The sequence below is a fragment of the Gopherus evgoodei genome, chromosome 18 (genome assembly GCF_007399415.2).
Source record: "Gopherus evgoodei ecotype Sinaloan lineage chromosome 18, rGopEvg1_v1.p, whole genome shotgun sequence".
NCBI lineage: Eukaryota > Metazoa > Chordata > Testudines > Testudinidae > Gopherus > Gopherus evgoodei.
Window position 1 is genome coordinate 9166241 of NC_044339.1, and position 17585 is coordinate 9183825.

Here is a 17585-nt window from a genome sequence, read left to right on the forward strand (position 1 = left end):
CTGACTCTCCACACCATTACATCAGTTTTATGCGGGTGAAACATCATTGAAGTTAGCGTGATACACCAACTTAAAACTGGGGAAATGGAAGGGAGACTCAGGTTTCTTGATTTCTGTAATTCCTAGGCTGTGGGACCAAGATGGGGGCTGAAGGAAGGGCAGCCAGCACATCTCTCAGTCCGTGCCGCTTCTTGCAGCCCCCACTGGCCTGGAGCGGCAAACCACGGCCAGTGGGAGCTGCGATCGGCTGAACCTGTGGACGCGGCAGGTAAACAAACCGGCCGGACCACCAGGGGCTTTCCCTGAACAAGCGGCAGCCCGACTTTGAGAAGCACTGCTCTAGATGATCCTAATGATCCTTTCTGGCCAAGAACCCCTGATATATACAAGCCCTGAGTGTATGGAGAGGTTAGTTTCCCCCTCTGTTTAATGCTCCTTTTGTATTTCAAAAAAAATCTACATTAACATGCTCTAGCCTCCATCAGTGCTTCTTTCCTCACTAAACATTTTCACTTACTACAGATCAGTCAGTGCTGTATCAGGCAGGCCACAGACAGAAGAAATTCAGCTTTTAATAAATCACAGTTGGGCAAGGATTCATTGATCAAAATTATACAAACTGTTAAATGGTTTCAGTTATTTTTCCGAAGCATTTTTCTATTTCACTTACCAGAAGCAACACACATCTGTAATTGGGTTCCAACAAGTTCCCATTGCACTATAACTGTAATTACAGGCTGACAGATCATACAGAGCAGTGCGATTTTATTTGCATGAAGCACACTATAAGAATGACTAGACTTTAGAAAGAGGGATTTTCTCCTTTAACATTGGTGAAGTTAAGGAGTGCTTCCAAACCAAATCGAGAATATCACTTATGCCTATATTTCCCTGTTTATCTTTATGATGCACATGGCCTTGGAACCCAAAATTAGGCTCCTAAAATCTCTATTTAGGCACTTAAATTACCGAATTTTTAAAAAAGTGCTGAGCACCCAACAGCTGCCAGTGATCTTCATGGGAGATGCTGGGAGCTTGGGACTTTTGAAAAGCAAGTCCATTATTTAGAAGCCTAAATTTAAGCCTTTTGGGGGGGGGCGGGGAGTCTTTGCAAAGAAACTTGTTATTAGACTGTCTTCTAATAGCATCAATGTAGGCAGTTGGACAATTATACGCACACTTCCACTTTTCCCTTATATTTCCAAATAGTCCCATTTGACTATATAATTGACTATCCCAGAGTGTTTACAACAAAATCGGAGCTTCTCCCAAAACAGCAAAAAGTTTACTCGCTCCTCAAAAGTGAAGAAAGCTTTTCAACAAGCATAGCTAACATTTCCTTCTGGGCAGACCACCTCAACCATTTGAGATGCGAACCCCCACTCAGCACCATGCAGCTTCTCTCACCTACATTCCACGACAACCTCATTTTAAAACGGGAAGTGAATGGATTTTTTACACCTGCAGTGATGCTCTCAGTAATGCTGATCATTCCTAATCAGCTATTCAAGAAGGAGGTGAGCATTAACTTATACGGCAAATCAACGCTGAAACCTCAGGCTGCAGCTGGATACAAAACTGAGTGAGCTGCGGTTCACGTTTGTAATTAATAAGATTTGTCTTCACACTTTCCAAGAAACCAGTGTGGAACAATTCCAATGTGAGCACTAGGTTTAAAATGCTTTACTCTGCATTCTTTTCTTTCAGTTGGAATAAAGTGTCAACACAGGGGAGTTATGCCGACATAGCTACAGTGGAATAATTATTCTGCTGGCACTATGCTAGTCAATTTCCCCAAGCAGACAAGCCCCTAGTTTCATGGCAGTTCATGCTTCAGCTCTTGAAAACATCATCAATAGATAGCTACGGAATTAAGGCATGTAAAAGATTTCTAGACCAAGTAATGAAGGCTACAATTAACTTTGAAATAATTAACAGCTAACTATATTTTAGTTTACATAATTAAACTTACATGGCATTATGAGAAGGATTCCAGATATTTTATGCTCCAAGACCGGATTGGTGATTATAGATTTATCTATGTAAATAATGGAATAGTTTTTTTAAAGGTTTGAATAAAAAAGGGCATTTAGGAATGAAGTCTCAAATCTTGCGCCTTTACAATCCCATTCCTTTCTACAAAAGCACAAGAACTTTTCTAAGAAATAAAATGAATCACCTACCCACACTTTATGAACTGTGGACGTGACCCAAAGCCCACCGAAGCCAATGGAAGCCTTTTTATTGACTTCGGTTGGCCCTGGATCTGGCCCCATTTGAATTTATATTTAAAGGAATCTGTGTAACCCAGGCCATATCTCTCAGCCCGTATGCTGGCAGGGCTCTTACTGACTTCAGTGCCTGCATAGAAGTAGTATTCTTCGCTTAGCAATTTACCTTAGGCTAGAAGAATGTTTACAGAACACACACTGTGTAGTGGGGACTTATGAAAATGCAAACTGGAGCCTGTCTTTTCTGTAAAGTTACTGATAAGGTCTACATGCTTTTAGGTCAGAGACTAGGAAAAACTTCTAACTCTAAGGATAGTTAAGCTCTGGAGTAGGCTTGCAAGGGAGGGTGTGGAATCCCATCGTCGGATGTTTTTAACAGGTTGGACAAACACCTGTCAGGGATGGTCTAAGTATACTTGGTTCTACCTCAGCACAAGGGGATGGACTAGATAACCTCTCAAGGTCCCTTCCAGCCCTACATTTCTATTACTGTGATTCTATGACCAAGATGGGGCGGCTTCATGTACTAAGCAGCAATTTCACCCAGCAGTCCTTCCAAATAATGAGCCTGATCCTGAGAAGTGCTCAGCGTCCTTAACTTCCATTGGTTTGAAAAAGCAAAGGAGGATGCTCAGCACCTCAAGGACTCAATCCCAGAGCTCATAGGGGAAATATTCAGCCGTGCTTATAGATTAAAGACTGCAGGATGTAGCCCAGGGCTTTAAAAATCCTTATCAAGACTGTCCTCCAAATATTCAAATGAGCTACTGCAGTGTAGCGAAGGGATTGAACTGATTAGTGGGTAAATCACTGACATACCCATTACAGCTGGATCCAGGCTAAAGCGTGCTGTACCTGACCCCGCAGGGTCACAGAAAGGCGACTCATTACATCATGTCTGTTGAAAATATGCTCTGAGAGCGAGCTATTGAGGTGGTACAATCTTTCCCTCACACCTGCACTGTCCAGCCTGAATAGCGGAGGTCATACTTTTTGCTGATTGTCCGGGGCCTGTGCTCAAATCATAGAGTCTGCAATTCTAAGGAAGGGTAGAAGGGAGTACAGCAAAATAGAGACAATGGTTTTCAGGAAGGCGAATTTTGGTAAGCTCAGAGAACTGATAGGTAAGGTCCCATGAGAATCAAGACTGAGGGAAAAAACAACTGAGGAGAGTTGGCAGTTTTTCAAAGGGACACTATTAAGGGCCCAAAAGCAAGCTATTCCAATGGTTAGGAAAGATAGAAAATGTGGCAAAAGACCACCTTGGCTTAACCACGAGATCTTGCGTGACCTACAAAATAAAAAGGCGTCATATAAAAAATGGAAACTACGTCAGATTACAAAGGATGAAAACAGGCAAATAACACAGGAATGCAGAGACAAGATTAGAAAGGCAAAGGCACAAAATGAGCTCAAACTAGCTATGGGAATAAAGGGAAACAAGAAGACTTTTTATCAATACATTAGAAGCAAGAGGAAGACCTAGGACAGGGTAGGCCCACTGCTCAGTGAGGAGGGGGAAACAGTAACGGGAGACTAGGAAATGGCAGAGATGCTTAATGACTTCTTTGTTTCGGTCTTCACTGAGAAGTCTGAAGGAATGTCTAACATAGTGAGTGCTTATGGGAAGAGGGTAGGTTTAGAAGATAAAATAAAAAAAGAGCAAGTAAAAAATCACTTAGAAAAGTTAGATGCCTGCAAGTCACCAGGGCCTGATGAAATGCATCCTAGAATACTCAAGGAGTTAATAGAGGAGGTATCTGAGCCTCTAGCTATTATCTTTGGGAAATCATGGGAGACGGGGGAGATTCCAGAAGACTGGAAGGGGGCAAATATAGTGCCCATCTATAAAAAGGGAAATAAAAACAACCCAGGAAACTACAGACCAGTTAGTTTAACTTCTGTGCCAGGGAAGATAATGGAGCAAGTAATTAAAGAAATCATCTGCAAACACTTGGAAGGTGGTAAGGTGATAGAGAATAGCCAGCATGGATTTGTAAAGAACAAATCGTGTCAAACTAATCTGATAGCATTCTTTGATAGGATAACGAGCCTTGTGGATAAGGGAGAAGCAGTGAATGTGATATACCTAGACTTTAGTAAGGCATTTGATACGGTCTCGCATGATATTCTTATAGATAAATTAGGAAAGTACAATTTAGATGGGGCTACTATAAGGTGGGTGCATAACTGGCTGGATAACAATACTCAGAGAGTAGTTATTAATGGCTCCCAATCCTGCTGGAAAGGTATAACAAGTGGGGTTCCGCAGGGGTCTGTTTTGAGACCGGTTCTGTTCAATGTCTTCATCAACGATTTAGATGTTGGCATAGAAAGTACGCTTATTAAGTTTGCAGACGATACCAAATTGGGAGGGATTGCAACTGCTTTGGAGGACAGGGTCAAAATTCCAAATGATCTTGACAAATTGGAGAAACGGTCTGAGGTAAACAGGATGAAGTTCAATAAAGATAAATGCAAAGTGCTCCACTTAGGAAGGAACAATCAGTTTCACACACACAGAATGGGAAGAGACTGTCTAGGAAGGAGCATGGCAGAAAGAGATCTAGGGGTCATAGTGGACCACAAGCTTAATATGAGTCAACAGTGTGATACTGTTGCAAAAAAAGCAAACGTAATTCTGGGATGCATTAACAGGTGTGTTGTAAACAAGACACGAGAAGTCATTCTTCTGCTTTACTCTGCGCTGGTTAGGCCTCAACTGGAGTATTGTGTCCAGTTCTGGGCACCGTATTTCAAGAAAGATGTGGAGAAATTGGAGAAGGTCCAGAGAAGAGCAACAAGAATGATTAAAGGTCTTGAGAACATGACCTATGAAGGAAGGCTGAAACAATTGGGTTTGTTTAGTTTGGAAAAGAGAAGACTGAGAGGGGACATGATAGCAGTTTTCAGGTATCTAAAAGGGTGTCATCAGGAGGAGGGAGACAACTTGTTCACCTTAGCCTCCAATGACAGAACAAGAAGCAATGGGCTTAAACTGCAACAAGGGAGATTTAGGTTGGACATTAGGAAAAAGTTCCTAAACTGTCAGGGTAGTTAAACACTGGAATAGATTGCCTAAGGAAGTTCTGGAATCTCCATCTCTGGAGATATTTAAGAGTAGGTTAGATAAATGTCTATCAGGGATGGTCTAGACAGTATTTGGTCCTGCCATGAGGGCAGGGGACTGGACTCGATGACCTCCCGAGGTCCCTTCCAGTGCTAGAGTCTATGAGTCTATGAGTATGCGTGCCTAACTTTAAGTCAATGGGTTTTAAGCGGGCAGTGAAGAGCTCACACTGATTTGGGACCTATATTCCTGTTACTCAGCACTTGAATGCAGAGAAATGTAATCCCCGCCTCCCTTCATTTCTTCTGTGGAAGAGGAAAATCCGGTGCCAAACAGCGAATGTAAACACAAGAACAAATGGGTATAAACTGGACACTAGGAAGTTTAGACTTGAAATTAGACGAAGGTTTCTAACCATTAGAGGAGTGAAGTTCTGGCACAGCCTTCCAAGGGGAGTAGTGGGGACAAAAGACATATCTGGCTTTAAGATTAAGCTTGATAAGTTTATGGAAAGGATGGTATGATGGGATATCAATTGCCAAAATTAAGCTCTTTGATTATCAGCAAATAAGTATGCCCAGTGGTCTGTGATGGGATGTTGGATGGGATGGGATCTGAGTTACTGCAGAGAATTCTTTCCTGAGTGCTGGCTGGTGAGTCTTGGCCACATGCTCAGGGTTTAGCTGATCACCATATTTGGGGTCGGGAAGGAATTTTCCTCCGGGGCAGATTGGCAGAGACCCTGGAGGTTTTTCGCCTTCCTCTGCAGTGTGGGGCATGGGTCACTTGCTGGTGGATTCTCTGCAGCTTGAGGTTTTCAAACCACAATTTGAAGACTTCAATAACTCGGACATAGGTTAGGGGTTTGTTACAGAAGTGGATGGGTAGGGTTCTGTGGCCTGCTTTGTGCAGGAGGTCAGACTAAATGATCATGTTGGTCCCTTCTGACCCTAAAGTCTATGAGAGAAGAAAAATGGATGGCAAGGAGAAAGTCATCACTAATTACCACCTAGAGACAGGACTTTATATCTCATCCCCAAAGACACTGTGTACAGTACGAGGTTGGGACTGTTTACAGGAAATTCATGCTACTTACTACTCGGTAATACAGTCTCACTACACATCCAGTTTTCTAATATGCTTTGCAGAGATAATAGGATAGATGGTATGCAGTCTCAAGATCAACATGACCAGAAGCCAGCATAGGTGGATTCCCATCTGTTAACAAGAATTAGACTAAATAAATCTCCCCTCCATTTCCCTTCTCTACTCTTCTTAGAGTAGCTCTGATTCTCTTTCAAAACTATTACTACTTTTTTTTTCCTGCTTGGGAGAAAAGTTAGAACTTGGGAAGTCATGAAAAATAATTATGAAAAGAATGATCATCGGTTGGGAAAGCATGGACCGGCAAACAAGAAATTAAAAAAAAAAATCTCATTAATGTTACTAACACGTTTGATTATTAGAACTCGGGTCTTGCTTCAGTGATGTACCTAAGCACATGAGATACACCATTCCCCACATGTGATTAAAATTAGGCGTATACCTTAGTGAATCTGAGTCTAAAAGTGTATTGAAATCAGACTTAGTTACTCCATTTATGCTGGCTATTAGAGTGGTAGGTTGCTACTTCTGTTTAAAGGTTAACCTTTTCATACCCTCTAAAACCAACATGATTGGTTGGATTCTGTTGAAATTTGGTGTGCCACAAAGCAGGGATAATGACCTAAATTTGGGGTATTTGAAGCAGGGGTTGCAGAGATATAAGCCCCAAAACAATAGCCATTTTTCAAAAAGTTTCTAGGTTTTGGGGGTTTTTTGTGTGTAGTGCTAGAGATTAAACTATGGATGTGATATGGGTTCAAATGGTCTCAGTCTGTCAAGTTTTACCCCAGATAGAGCATCACACCCACTAAATCTCTGGGGGACCCAAACTGAGAACAATATTTAAGGAAATATACATTTTTACAGTGTGCATGGCCCATTACAGAAAAACGGCTAGAGGGTTTCCATTACATCTTATATGCTTAAGGCTTAACTTTTGTAAGTGCTCTAAATCTCAAAGGTTGCGCAGAATGCTTTGCAATTTGGTGTGCTTTGCAGGGGCACAGGGCAGCATTAGAGATCCGAATTTGGGGCCATTTGACCGATGGGTTCCTGTGTCATAGGCGCTGCAAACAAGTTTCCTTTCCACAGTTAAACTGAGGTCCTAATGGCAGCATGAATCACAGACCTTGTTGAGTTTCATGCCTGTGAACAACTCACCCTTCAATTAACGTAACTGAGGATACGTTAATCACAAGTCCCTACTTAAAACAAATAGAGTTTTAGACTGAGTGGCTGGAGGTTGGACAATTTGTGAGTCACTGCGGCAATTTTATTTTGGAGAGAACATAATAAAAGTATTGTTGGGGAAAAAATTAGACACATGAATGCCTCCTGAGAATGAGAGGGAGGGACATTATGGGGCTGTGGAGGGCAATAGAGAGTGCGGTTTGGGGTTGCACTGAATTCAGTTTTGCTCCGGGCAGTGCACGGCACCCCACTAAATCCATGTTTTGCACCCTCCAATCCGTGTGAGCAAAAAGAAGAGCTGCATTTTTACCTTTGCAACCTAGCAGGCATCATTTCAGTGCTGAATTAGGGCTTCTGATTTTAGGTTTTAACAGATAAACACCGATAAAAGACCCCCGAGAGCAGGGGGAAAAAAAGCAAATTGGGGTTTAGCCAATCAACAATGAAAAACATCAGAAATGGTTATTGAGATTCCGTTGACTTCACTCCATTCCCAGCGCACTTTGTTTATACAGGCGAAGTCCCTGCTTCTTGCCTTGTATCTAATTGCTTATCGACGATGGGGGTGTGATTTCTAAAGGGCATTGTCATGTCGCACATTAACAGGTCCATGTCGACCCTGCTGATGAGCATGAAAGGTTTCCTAATATGCTTTACTGTGGCGCTGTTTGAAACAGGATTACGGTAAAACTCGCCAGGGACGAACACAGTGCATGCTAACGCAGGGAGTCAATAACAACCAACATTTAAGTCATTTCTTACACATATAATACAAATTAAAATAGATCCTATGTAGACAAGAATTCGGGGAAACACCTAAAAAACAAACAAAATCTTCTCCCAGCAAAGGAAAAGCTCCCCTCCCTGGCAAACCCCCTGATTTTTGGACACTTACATAGGAGTGAAAAATTGCTAAAAATACCCTGAAAATTAATAACCCCTAAAACCCCAGTTAGCAAGGCACTGGAGTCTTATACCAAAGGGTATTGTCGGTAGTGAGCTGGGATATGAGAGCAGCTTAAGCATTTATTATCGGCATGTGGGGGGAGAAATCACTCAGTGGTTTGAGCATTGGCCTGCTAAACGCAGGGTTGTGAGTTCAATCCTTGAGGGGGCCACTTAGGGATCTGGAGCAAAAAATCTCCACCTCACTGGCCCTGCTTAGAGTAGAGGGTTGGACTAGATACCTCCTGAGGTCCCTTCCAACCCTGAGATTCTATGATTCCATGTGCTCCAGGTAGAGCAAGTGTGGTCAGTGCCAGGCATCGCTCTAGTGACATGCAGAGGCAGTAGTTTGCTCTGCTTGGTAGAGGTGTGTTTGTGAGATGTGTGGATTACTTTGCAGTGTGTGACAGAGCTGAGAGTGTGATAAGAGACGATTTATGTTTTGCACCCGCGTGTGTGTGTTTGGAAAGGGAAGAGATGCCTGGGTACCTTCAGGATGCTGTACGTATCACTGCTATTGGGTACTGTGTAGGTTGTGTCAGTAACAGGGCATAAAGCTTTTATTATAAGGGATTCTGTCAGCAGTGAGGTGGAATGAGAGATGATCGGAATGCTTTAATGATGTTTAATTGAAAGAGTAGGCTGTGATGATATCTTGTGAGTAAGTGTAAGGGAGTAAAAGGCTCTGAAGTTGTTCTTAAATTATATGCATGTGGTATTCTTTTGGGGGAGTTGGCTACGTGTGTGGGTGTATGCCAGGCTCTGGTACCTCCAGAATCTCAGTGACAAGGGTCAGCATGAGCATGTACATATTGAGGAATTGCTTAAATAGGGTAGAGGGAAGGTGGACTGGAAACCATTTTTTTCTCCTTTTTGTCCTTTAATGGTGTTAGATGGGATTCTGTGGGTGAGAGTGAACGGGTTGTAAAAGGAAGTCAAGAGCTTGTACGTGAGTCAACATTGTAACACTGTTACAAAAAAAGTGAACATCATTCTGAGATGTATTAGCTGGAGCATTGTAAGCAAGACACGAGAAGTAATTCCTCTGATCCACTCCACACTGATTAGGCCTCAACTGGAGTATTGTGTCCAGTTCTGGGCCCCACATTTCAGGAAAGATGTGGGCAAGAGAGTCCAGAGAAGAGCAACAAAAATGATTAAAGGTCTAGAAAACATGACCTATGAGGAAAAATTGAAAAAATTGGGTTTGTTTAGCCTGGAAAAGAGAAGACTGAATGGGGACATGATAACAGTTTTCAAGTGCATAAAAGGTTGTTGCAAGGAGGAGGAAGAAGAATTGTTCTTCTTAACCTCTGAGGATAGGACAAGAAGCAATGGGCTTAAATTGCAGCAAGGGAGGTTTAGGTTGGTCATTAGGAAAAACTTGCTGTCAGGGTGGGTAAGCACTGAAATAAATTGCCTAAGGAAGTTGTGGAACCTCCATCATTGGTGTCAAGTATCAGAGGGGTAGCCGTGTTAGTCTGGATCTGTAAAAGCAGCAAAGAATCCTGTGGCACCTTATAGACTAACAGACGTTTTGGAGCATGAGCTTTCGTGGGTGAATACCCACTTCTTCACAGACAGTGAAATGAACTCCACAGATAAAGGTGTAAAATTCTTTATTGCATCAAGCAATTTGCTATTGGACGGAATATTTTGTTTATGGGTAATTAGGAATACACAGCCTAAATGATCATGTCAAAGACACTGATCAAGACATGCCTCCGTTCCTGCTGGAGCTGTTTGTTTAAATGTTCTCAGCTGGCTGAGAAAGAAATCAAGTTCATATAAAGAAAGCAGAGGCAGTGAAGCAGACAATACCCATGAAAAAAAGGCCTATGAAGTGTTACATAAGAGATGTGATGGGTCAGTTTATAGCGTTACTATTTTGTCATGACCACATTACACAGAGCCACACGTACGCTCTGCTAGTCTCTCCAAGACAAGTGGCAATACACTTTTTATAGCATCCCACGCCATGTATTCAATCTATGCCATACATATCCAATTACACAATTTGATAATAGACTTCCTCTGTTCTGGTTTAGTCTCACTTGGTCCCCCCCTCAGCCCTCCATTTAAAAAGAGGGAGAATCTAGTATTATGGCTAACTGGAGGTCAAGAGATCCAGGTCATAATCCCCAGATTTCTTGTGTGATCTTAACGAAAATTATTTTCTAACCTCTCTAAGCTACCATTTCCCCATCTGTAAAATGGGGTAATAAGAGTTAGTGACCTGTCAAGGTTGTTGTGAGGCTTAATTAATGTTTGCAAAGCACACTGAGGCCTGGTCTACGGTAAAAAGTTAGTTGCAATGTTATTGTAGCCGTGTTGATCCCAAGATATTAGGGTGGGGGAGGCAATATCTTTTATGCTGGACCAATCATAGCTATTATCTCATGCACTTTGTCTCGCTACAAAATTAGGTCATTTAACTACATTGCTCTAGTCTGAGGCCTTGGCTACACTCACACTTTACAGCGCTGCAACTGGGGTGTGAAAAAACACCCCCCTGAGGGCTGCAAGATACAGCGCTGTAAAGCGTCAGTGTAATCAGGGCGGCAGCGCTGGGAGCGCGGCTCCCAGCGCTGCACGCTACACCCGTAAGGGATGTGGTTTACATGCAGCGTTGAGAGAGCTCTCTCCCAGCGCTGCCGCTCTGACTACACTCACACTTCAAAGCGCTGCCGCGGCAGTGCTTTGAAATTCCAAATGTAGCCATACCCTGAGAAAAAGTTCATGCCCTGTGCAATGTAGTTAAACCAACCTAAACTGATCCCATTAGGTCAACAAGCTGGCTACCACCTCCAGATGGAAGAGCCCCTTCCATCGCTGTAGTGTAGCTTGGCACTGCAGCTGTGCTGCTGCAGCATTTCCAGTGTAGACATACTCCTCTGAGATCATCCAATGGAAAGCACAATGTATTTATTTAGACTCATCAAAATGCTCCTGAAACATTAAGTGCAAACTTTTTGGTCAGCCCCTCAATATCTTTAACAGACCTACCTGAGTGCCTAATCCAAGAACACCCAAAAATCTTGGAGAAGTTTGTCCACTTTGCATTTAAGCCATTTCCAGTTTTGATGCAAAACCCATAAATCTGCCTAGATTAGCCTGAACTAGGACGCAGTATGATTAACTCAAAATCACACAGTTTTCACATGGTTTCAAGTTCATGCACAGACGCAGTCGATCTGATAGCTTTCACGACCACTTCTGTGACATAAACAAGAGAAAGACAAACAGGGATATAAGCTGCACTGGGTACACAGACATTCCAATAGAGACGCACAAGAGAGACCAAGTTAACAGGACTTGGATTAGTCTGCTGGGGCAAAAGTTATAGCTCTTGCAGGAGAGGTTTGACAAGCTAGTCCCGGGGAGCAGCCTATGGTGTTTACGCGAGATGCTGAGAGAGAAACAATCAGAGATCATTAAAAAGAAAAACAAACGATGACACATTTTCTGGAAATAGAGCAAGGGGATGCACAACTGTGTTTTCTATAAATTACCAACTGCTGCTAAGAGTGGATATTTTATAAATAGATGTAGAGGTGCGAATGTGCAGCTGGGTGGCTCTCAGAGCACAACATTTTATGGCTCTTTATGGAAAACACAGAGCAGTACAGGATATCACAGAGGGTCCATACTCAATCACACAGAGGGAGCAGCATTATCGGCAATATGAGGAAATTGCTGGGACAGCATATTGATTAGTAAAGATGAGAACAGTGAATTTTGGTGACGGGAGTAAAGGGTTAAATAGAAGGTAATTCTTCTTCTTCTTATTATTATTGTTATTATATGTATTGTGGTATCACCCAGAGACCCTTATCAGAGCCCGGGAGTCTCATTGTGCTAGGTATATACAAACCATCTGTCATAGTTCTATGGCCCCCAGCACTGCAGTGTCGGAGTGTTTTCAAATATTAAACATATTTATCTTCAGACTAAGGCCATGTCTATACGTACAGCGCTGCAGGTAAAGACGCTCTATAAAGACATCGGGTGAAGACGCTCTGTGCTGACGGGAGAGCTCTCTCCCGTCAGCATAAAAAACCACCTCTGTGAGCGGCAGAAGCTATGTTGAGCTTCTTCCGCCAACACAGCGCTGTGCACACGAACGCTTATGATGGTGTAATTTATTATGCTCAAAGTGGGGTGGAATATTCATACCCCTGAGTGACGTAAGTTTTGCCAATAGGCTGTAATGTAGACATAGCCTAAATGACTTGCCCAGGGTCACACGGGTTATCTATCTGTGGCAGAGCAGGGAATCTGGATCTCCCTCGATTTATTTGGCACCCTAACCAGTGGACCAGCCTTCCTCTCTACAAACACATAATGAAAACATACCCTCCCCTTTCTCCACAGTGTCCTAATCAACACAATAAACATTGTCAGAGGGAGGAGGGGGATTTAAAACTAAAGAGGGTTTGGAAAAGTTTATCATCACTTATTACAGGGATGAGTGCATGGCTCAAGGAACAGTTTTTCAAGGTGAATAAGCAAATTTATTGTCATGCAAACTAAGCCTGGGCTGGATCAAGAGAGCAAGCAGGAATTTTAAAAGAAAAGGATAGAACTGTTTTATGGATGAGTATAGACAAAATGGATCAGAGTAAGTGGTGCCAATAGTGGCAAGGGGATGGTAAAAAAGACAACACTATTTTGGCGAAGGCTTCAAGCACAGCTTGGGTGGAAGTTAAAGACAATAATGGCTGTTTTATAGTCATATAGGACTCCTCCTCCTCCTCCTCCCCTCCTTCCCTGCACCAGCAGCTCAGAAAAGCAGGTGCAAGAAACACTTTCATAGATTAAAGAGAGGCCTATAAGGAGGCATGAACATTGGCTATGGGGGATCTTATCACTCAGTGGATTTGAACATAATTTCAGAATTAATGCATGAGTGTTCTTGTGCTGTTTATACAAATGGGGAAGACAAGGAGACAGAATGGGCTGAGGCCATTCTTGGCTTAAGACAGTGCTGAGAAAAATCAAATACATATAAGCTGGGGCATGTCAAGCAACCGTGAGCCACATTAAACACATTGTTTTTCTTTAATAATCAGTACCACTGCTTGGAAAAGGTTCATTGGCCTGAAAGCATTTACCCTGGTCCCCCCCGGCCTGCTTATGAAATTATAAAATCACACCATTCTGATTACTATCTTGCTTTCATCCCCACTCCTACTTCAGTCTTGAGCTAATTTTAAGTAGGCAATTTCTCACGAACTACTTGCGTAAAAGCTGAATGCCTTTCCCAGCTGAAAGCTGAGGTTTCAAGTGTGGTTAATAAAATAGTCTAGTCAGTTTCGGTTTTGCCTCTAGTCAATTGCTAGACAACCTTACTTTCAGGTTCTCCTGACCTAGCAAATTGCTGCAGGGGCAAGCAAATAAAGTTTCCTTTATAATGAAAAGAAATGTCATGGAAATATTTGGATCTAGTCTTTGTAATTTTTTAAAATAAAGTCTAAATGAGGGTCCTTTTAAAGTTAAGGATAAAGCTGAAGTATTCCACATGAAAAGCAGAATACAGAGGATGAGTTGCAAAGGAAAGTCTCTGAAGCAAACAGAGAGCAAGGCTTTCAGGCAGTGGAACAGAGCAGGTGGAAAGATGGAAGGAGGAGATCACTGCAGAATCCATGGACAGTGGGGCTTAAACTTAAATGGGCAGCTATGCTGGGCCAGAAATTTCTAGAGGAAACCACTGAACTGCCGAAATATTTGCATTGGTCAAAGGCTTTGGCAGAGCCAGAACTACACACATTAGCTTCTTGCCTGGCCTGTCCATCTCTAACGGACACCGGCTAATAGAGGGAAGACATTGACCGAAGCTGCTAATAAGCTTTCTAAGATTGTAACTAAATTCACATGGGGGGACTGGAGGAGAGGGGAAATGGAGGACATTTAATCTGTTCAGGAATTTCATGTGGATTGCTTATTAAAAAGCAAAGTAACTAAGATCCTAATCCTGCATTGTGCCCTCAATGCCCATTGACTACAGTATCTGAGAGGATAAAGCACTACTATATAAAGATGGTGCAGGAGGAGCACAATGTTTAAAAATCTCTTGAATACAGGGGGGAGGTAAATTATTGGAGAAAATAAGAATCTACAAATGTCCACTAAATGTTAGGGGGTTCACATGGGAACGTAAATTGATTTAGTCCCTCTTACCACATCAACTAGGATTAATGGTCAAGGTCTCTGATGACTAAGCAGCAGGTGTCATGCTCCCACTGACTTTCAATGATATCTTCAAGGATCCCTTCCAAAGCTGAGCACTTTTATCCCAAAAAGAGGCGCCCCACTCCATATTCAGACACTTGAATAAGTAAGTGGCCTGATTCTTGGAACTTGAGAGCCAAATCCAAAAAGCAACCCTTCCTTTTAGGGTTTTTAATAATATAAAGCTTCTAATATTTCTGTTCAAAGCACTGTCTGCTCTTGTTCAAGTTCCAAAAAGACTCTCAGTACTACAGATACGATGTTAAACTGACTCATATCACAGACAACACTAGGAGTAACGTAATAAGCCACAGCACTAAAGTTGTAACGAACTGCCCGTGCTACTGGTTGGTGTCAAGATTGCTCACCTGTATGTCATATGGCCTATACAGCTAACAACCGGTAAGAATTCTGCTGAAGTTAAGCAGTAAGATTCTTGTGCTTTTAGACCAGGAAGATCTAGGTTTTATCCCTATTATTTCCAAAAGAGAAAGCTGTCAAGCATGGTGACAACCATGAAGTCAGATCTACGGTCAACTATGTTACAATCCTGTGTGTGTGTGTGTGTGTGTGTGTGTGTGTGTGTGTGTGTGTGTGTGTGTGTACACACACACACATGCGCGCGCACACACAAACAGGATTATTATCTATAGCTCCTTTGATTTCAGGAGCTTAAACCATTCTACAAATCTTGTGTACTCGGAGTTTTCAGAAATTATATTCCCAACCACAGTGCACACATGTATATCTCTATATAGGGATATGCACCCTTGCAGATGCAATGTAGACTATTACAGCTACAGCAGTACACCTAGATAACACACACACATTATCGCACTATCACGGGAGTCACATCAGCCTCTATTCAGCACGAAGCGGCTGAACCCTGTACAAACCCTACACTGCAAGTTAACTCACACTGCCCAGTTCCTGTGTTTTACCAACTCACTGCATCTGCTTTTTTAAAAAAACAAATAAACAGGACGATGTGTTCACTGTTCAGGCAATCAGATTCTCATTTTGGCTACACATTCCCAGCCTTCTAAGTCTGAATGGAAATTGGCAGGTTCCTTATGCGGAGGGACAGAGTCCACCACAGACTGTTTCATAATGACTGTACTTTGGGATAGGGCTAAGGGGGAGAGAGGAGAGTATATGGGAGATAAGGCAGGAAAACTGGAATATTGCAAAGACTTAAAATTATTTTCCATTCAAACTAAAGGGCCAGAGCAATGAAGCTCCATTCATTTACATCAGCTGAGGAGCTGGCCCAAGTTCCTTAGGGGCACTTTATGCTAAGATTTTCATCTGATCCACAGGTTCATCTGCATTTGAATGAGTGCGCACCTCATACACAATTCAGGCAGCCTGGATACAATTCATCTCCAGCACCTTATTGTAGCCCCACATCTGAACTACTCACAAGCACCATGCAATTCAAACAGAGGGTCAACTTGTAAACTTCCAGCCTGCTCGCAAGCAGTTTATAACCTTCAACTTCTCAGGTTTCTGTAATGACCTGAGATGGGCTAACTATACACAAATCAAACTAACACCACATGTATCTTCTCAGCACTGTAATTTCCCTTTCCGAGTTGGTGGTGGTGCTCGGTTTGAAAAATGCAGAAATTTCCCCATTTGTAGCCAATCTTTCAACCTGAGAGTATAAAAACTACAAAGAAACCAGTTATTTCTAACCCATTTGCTGAGCAACTCGGCAGTATCAGAGGGGGAGTTTACAAATAGTCTTAAACAGTTCAGAAAAAAAGAAAGCCCTAATGTGCATTAAATGAAACTGCAACCAGCCTCATCAGAAGCAAAGATAGAGAGCAAGATTACCCGAGGCAAAGAATGAACGGCCTCTCCATTGCTTTAATGCCAAGCATGTCGCAAACTGTATTTTATAATCCCATCACCGTACAGTGATCACTACAGTTTTGAAACAAGCAATAGGACCGTCATATTTCATACATATTTGACTGGTTTTCTGGGCTGCTGTTCCTGGAATCAGCTTCCCAGACTGAGCACTCACCTTTCTTTTAATATTGCAGTGACCAACAAGAGGTATCGTGTCTGGCCTTTCTGTTCATGAGCCTCAAAGGGTTAAAAGAACCACTCCGTGAGTTCACCACTCATTCACGAGTTTTAAAAGCAAGAACTTTCCCACACAGCTCCCTTTGAACATCTGCAGCCCACACATGCTTGCGTTTAGCAGACAGGGTTGCTGATTTTTTTTTTTCCCTTTTCCTCCCACAGACACAGAACTTTCCCCAACAGCAAAGGAATGAAGGAACAGCAACTAACCAGAATTCTGGAGGACTGTTTGTCTCAATTAACAACCAGCTTGGAAAAATCACTGGGCGTGTAATGACCCAAACAACAGGCAGGGCCTGAAAGGAGGACTCACTCAATCAGCAATTTTCACCAACGCACACATAAGTGTTGTTCCAAACTCTCCTACCCTGTGTCTAAGGCAGTGCAGTTCCACTGGGACAGACATACCTGGCTTGCTCTCCTCACTGTCCGATTTCATGTTGGGAGATTTTTTGCCTGCCCTGCGAATGGCTGGAGATTGCATTCTGTCACTCTCACTCTCCTTCCCCCGACTCCTCCCCGGCAGGGCAGGAAGTGCAGTGTGCTCTACCTGTGCGGCTTGGAATTTGACCCCTTGGCAGGTTGCTGACTGTGCTAGCATGATGTCACTGCCAGGGAGGTGTGGTTTTCCACCCCAGGGAGGTTTCTAGGCAGAGAATGAAGGTGCACAGAACAGAGAGGTCAGAATTCGTGGCTTTTAAAAGCTCTTTGGGCACCGT

General features: G+C 42.7%; 1 protein-coding gene across 6 annotated transcripts in view; it reads right to left on the reverse strand.

Annotated features, from left to right (window-relative positions):
- The window catches only part of KAZN (kazrin, periplakin interacting protein), a 719120-nt gene that overhangs the window by 170936 nt on the left and 530599 nt on the right, over positions 1–17585 (reverse strand). Inside the window, exon 1 of one of the 6 annotated variants that reach the window (XM_030537476.1) lies at positions 17275–17368. The exons of the other annotated variants lie outside the window; for them this stretch is intronic. Within the exon in view, the coding sequence (XP_030393336.1) occupies positions 17275–17350 (76 nt within the window). The 5' untranslated portion in view covers positions 17351–17368. Of the gene's footprint in view, positions 1–17274; positions 17369–17585 lie in introns of those variants that run through there. 6 annotated transcript variants of the gene reach the window in all.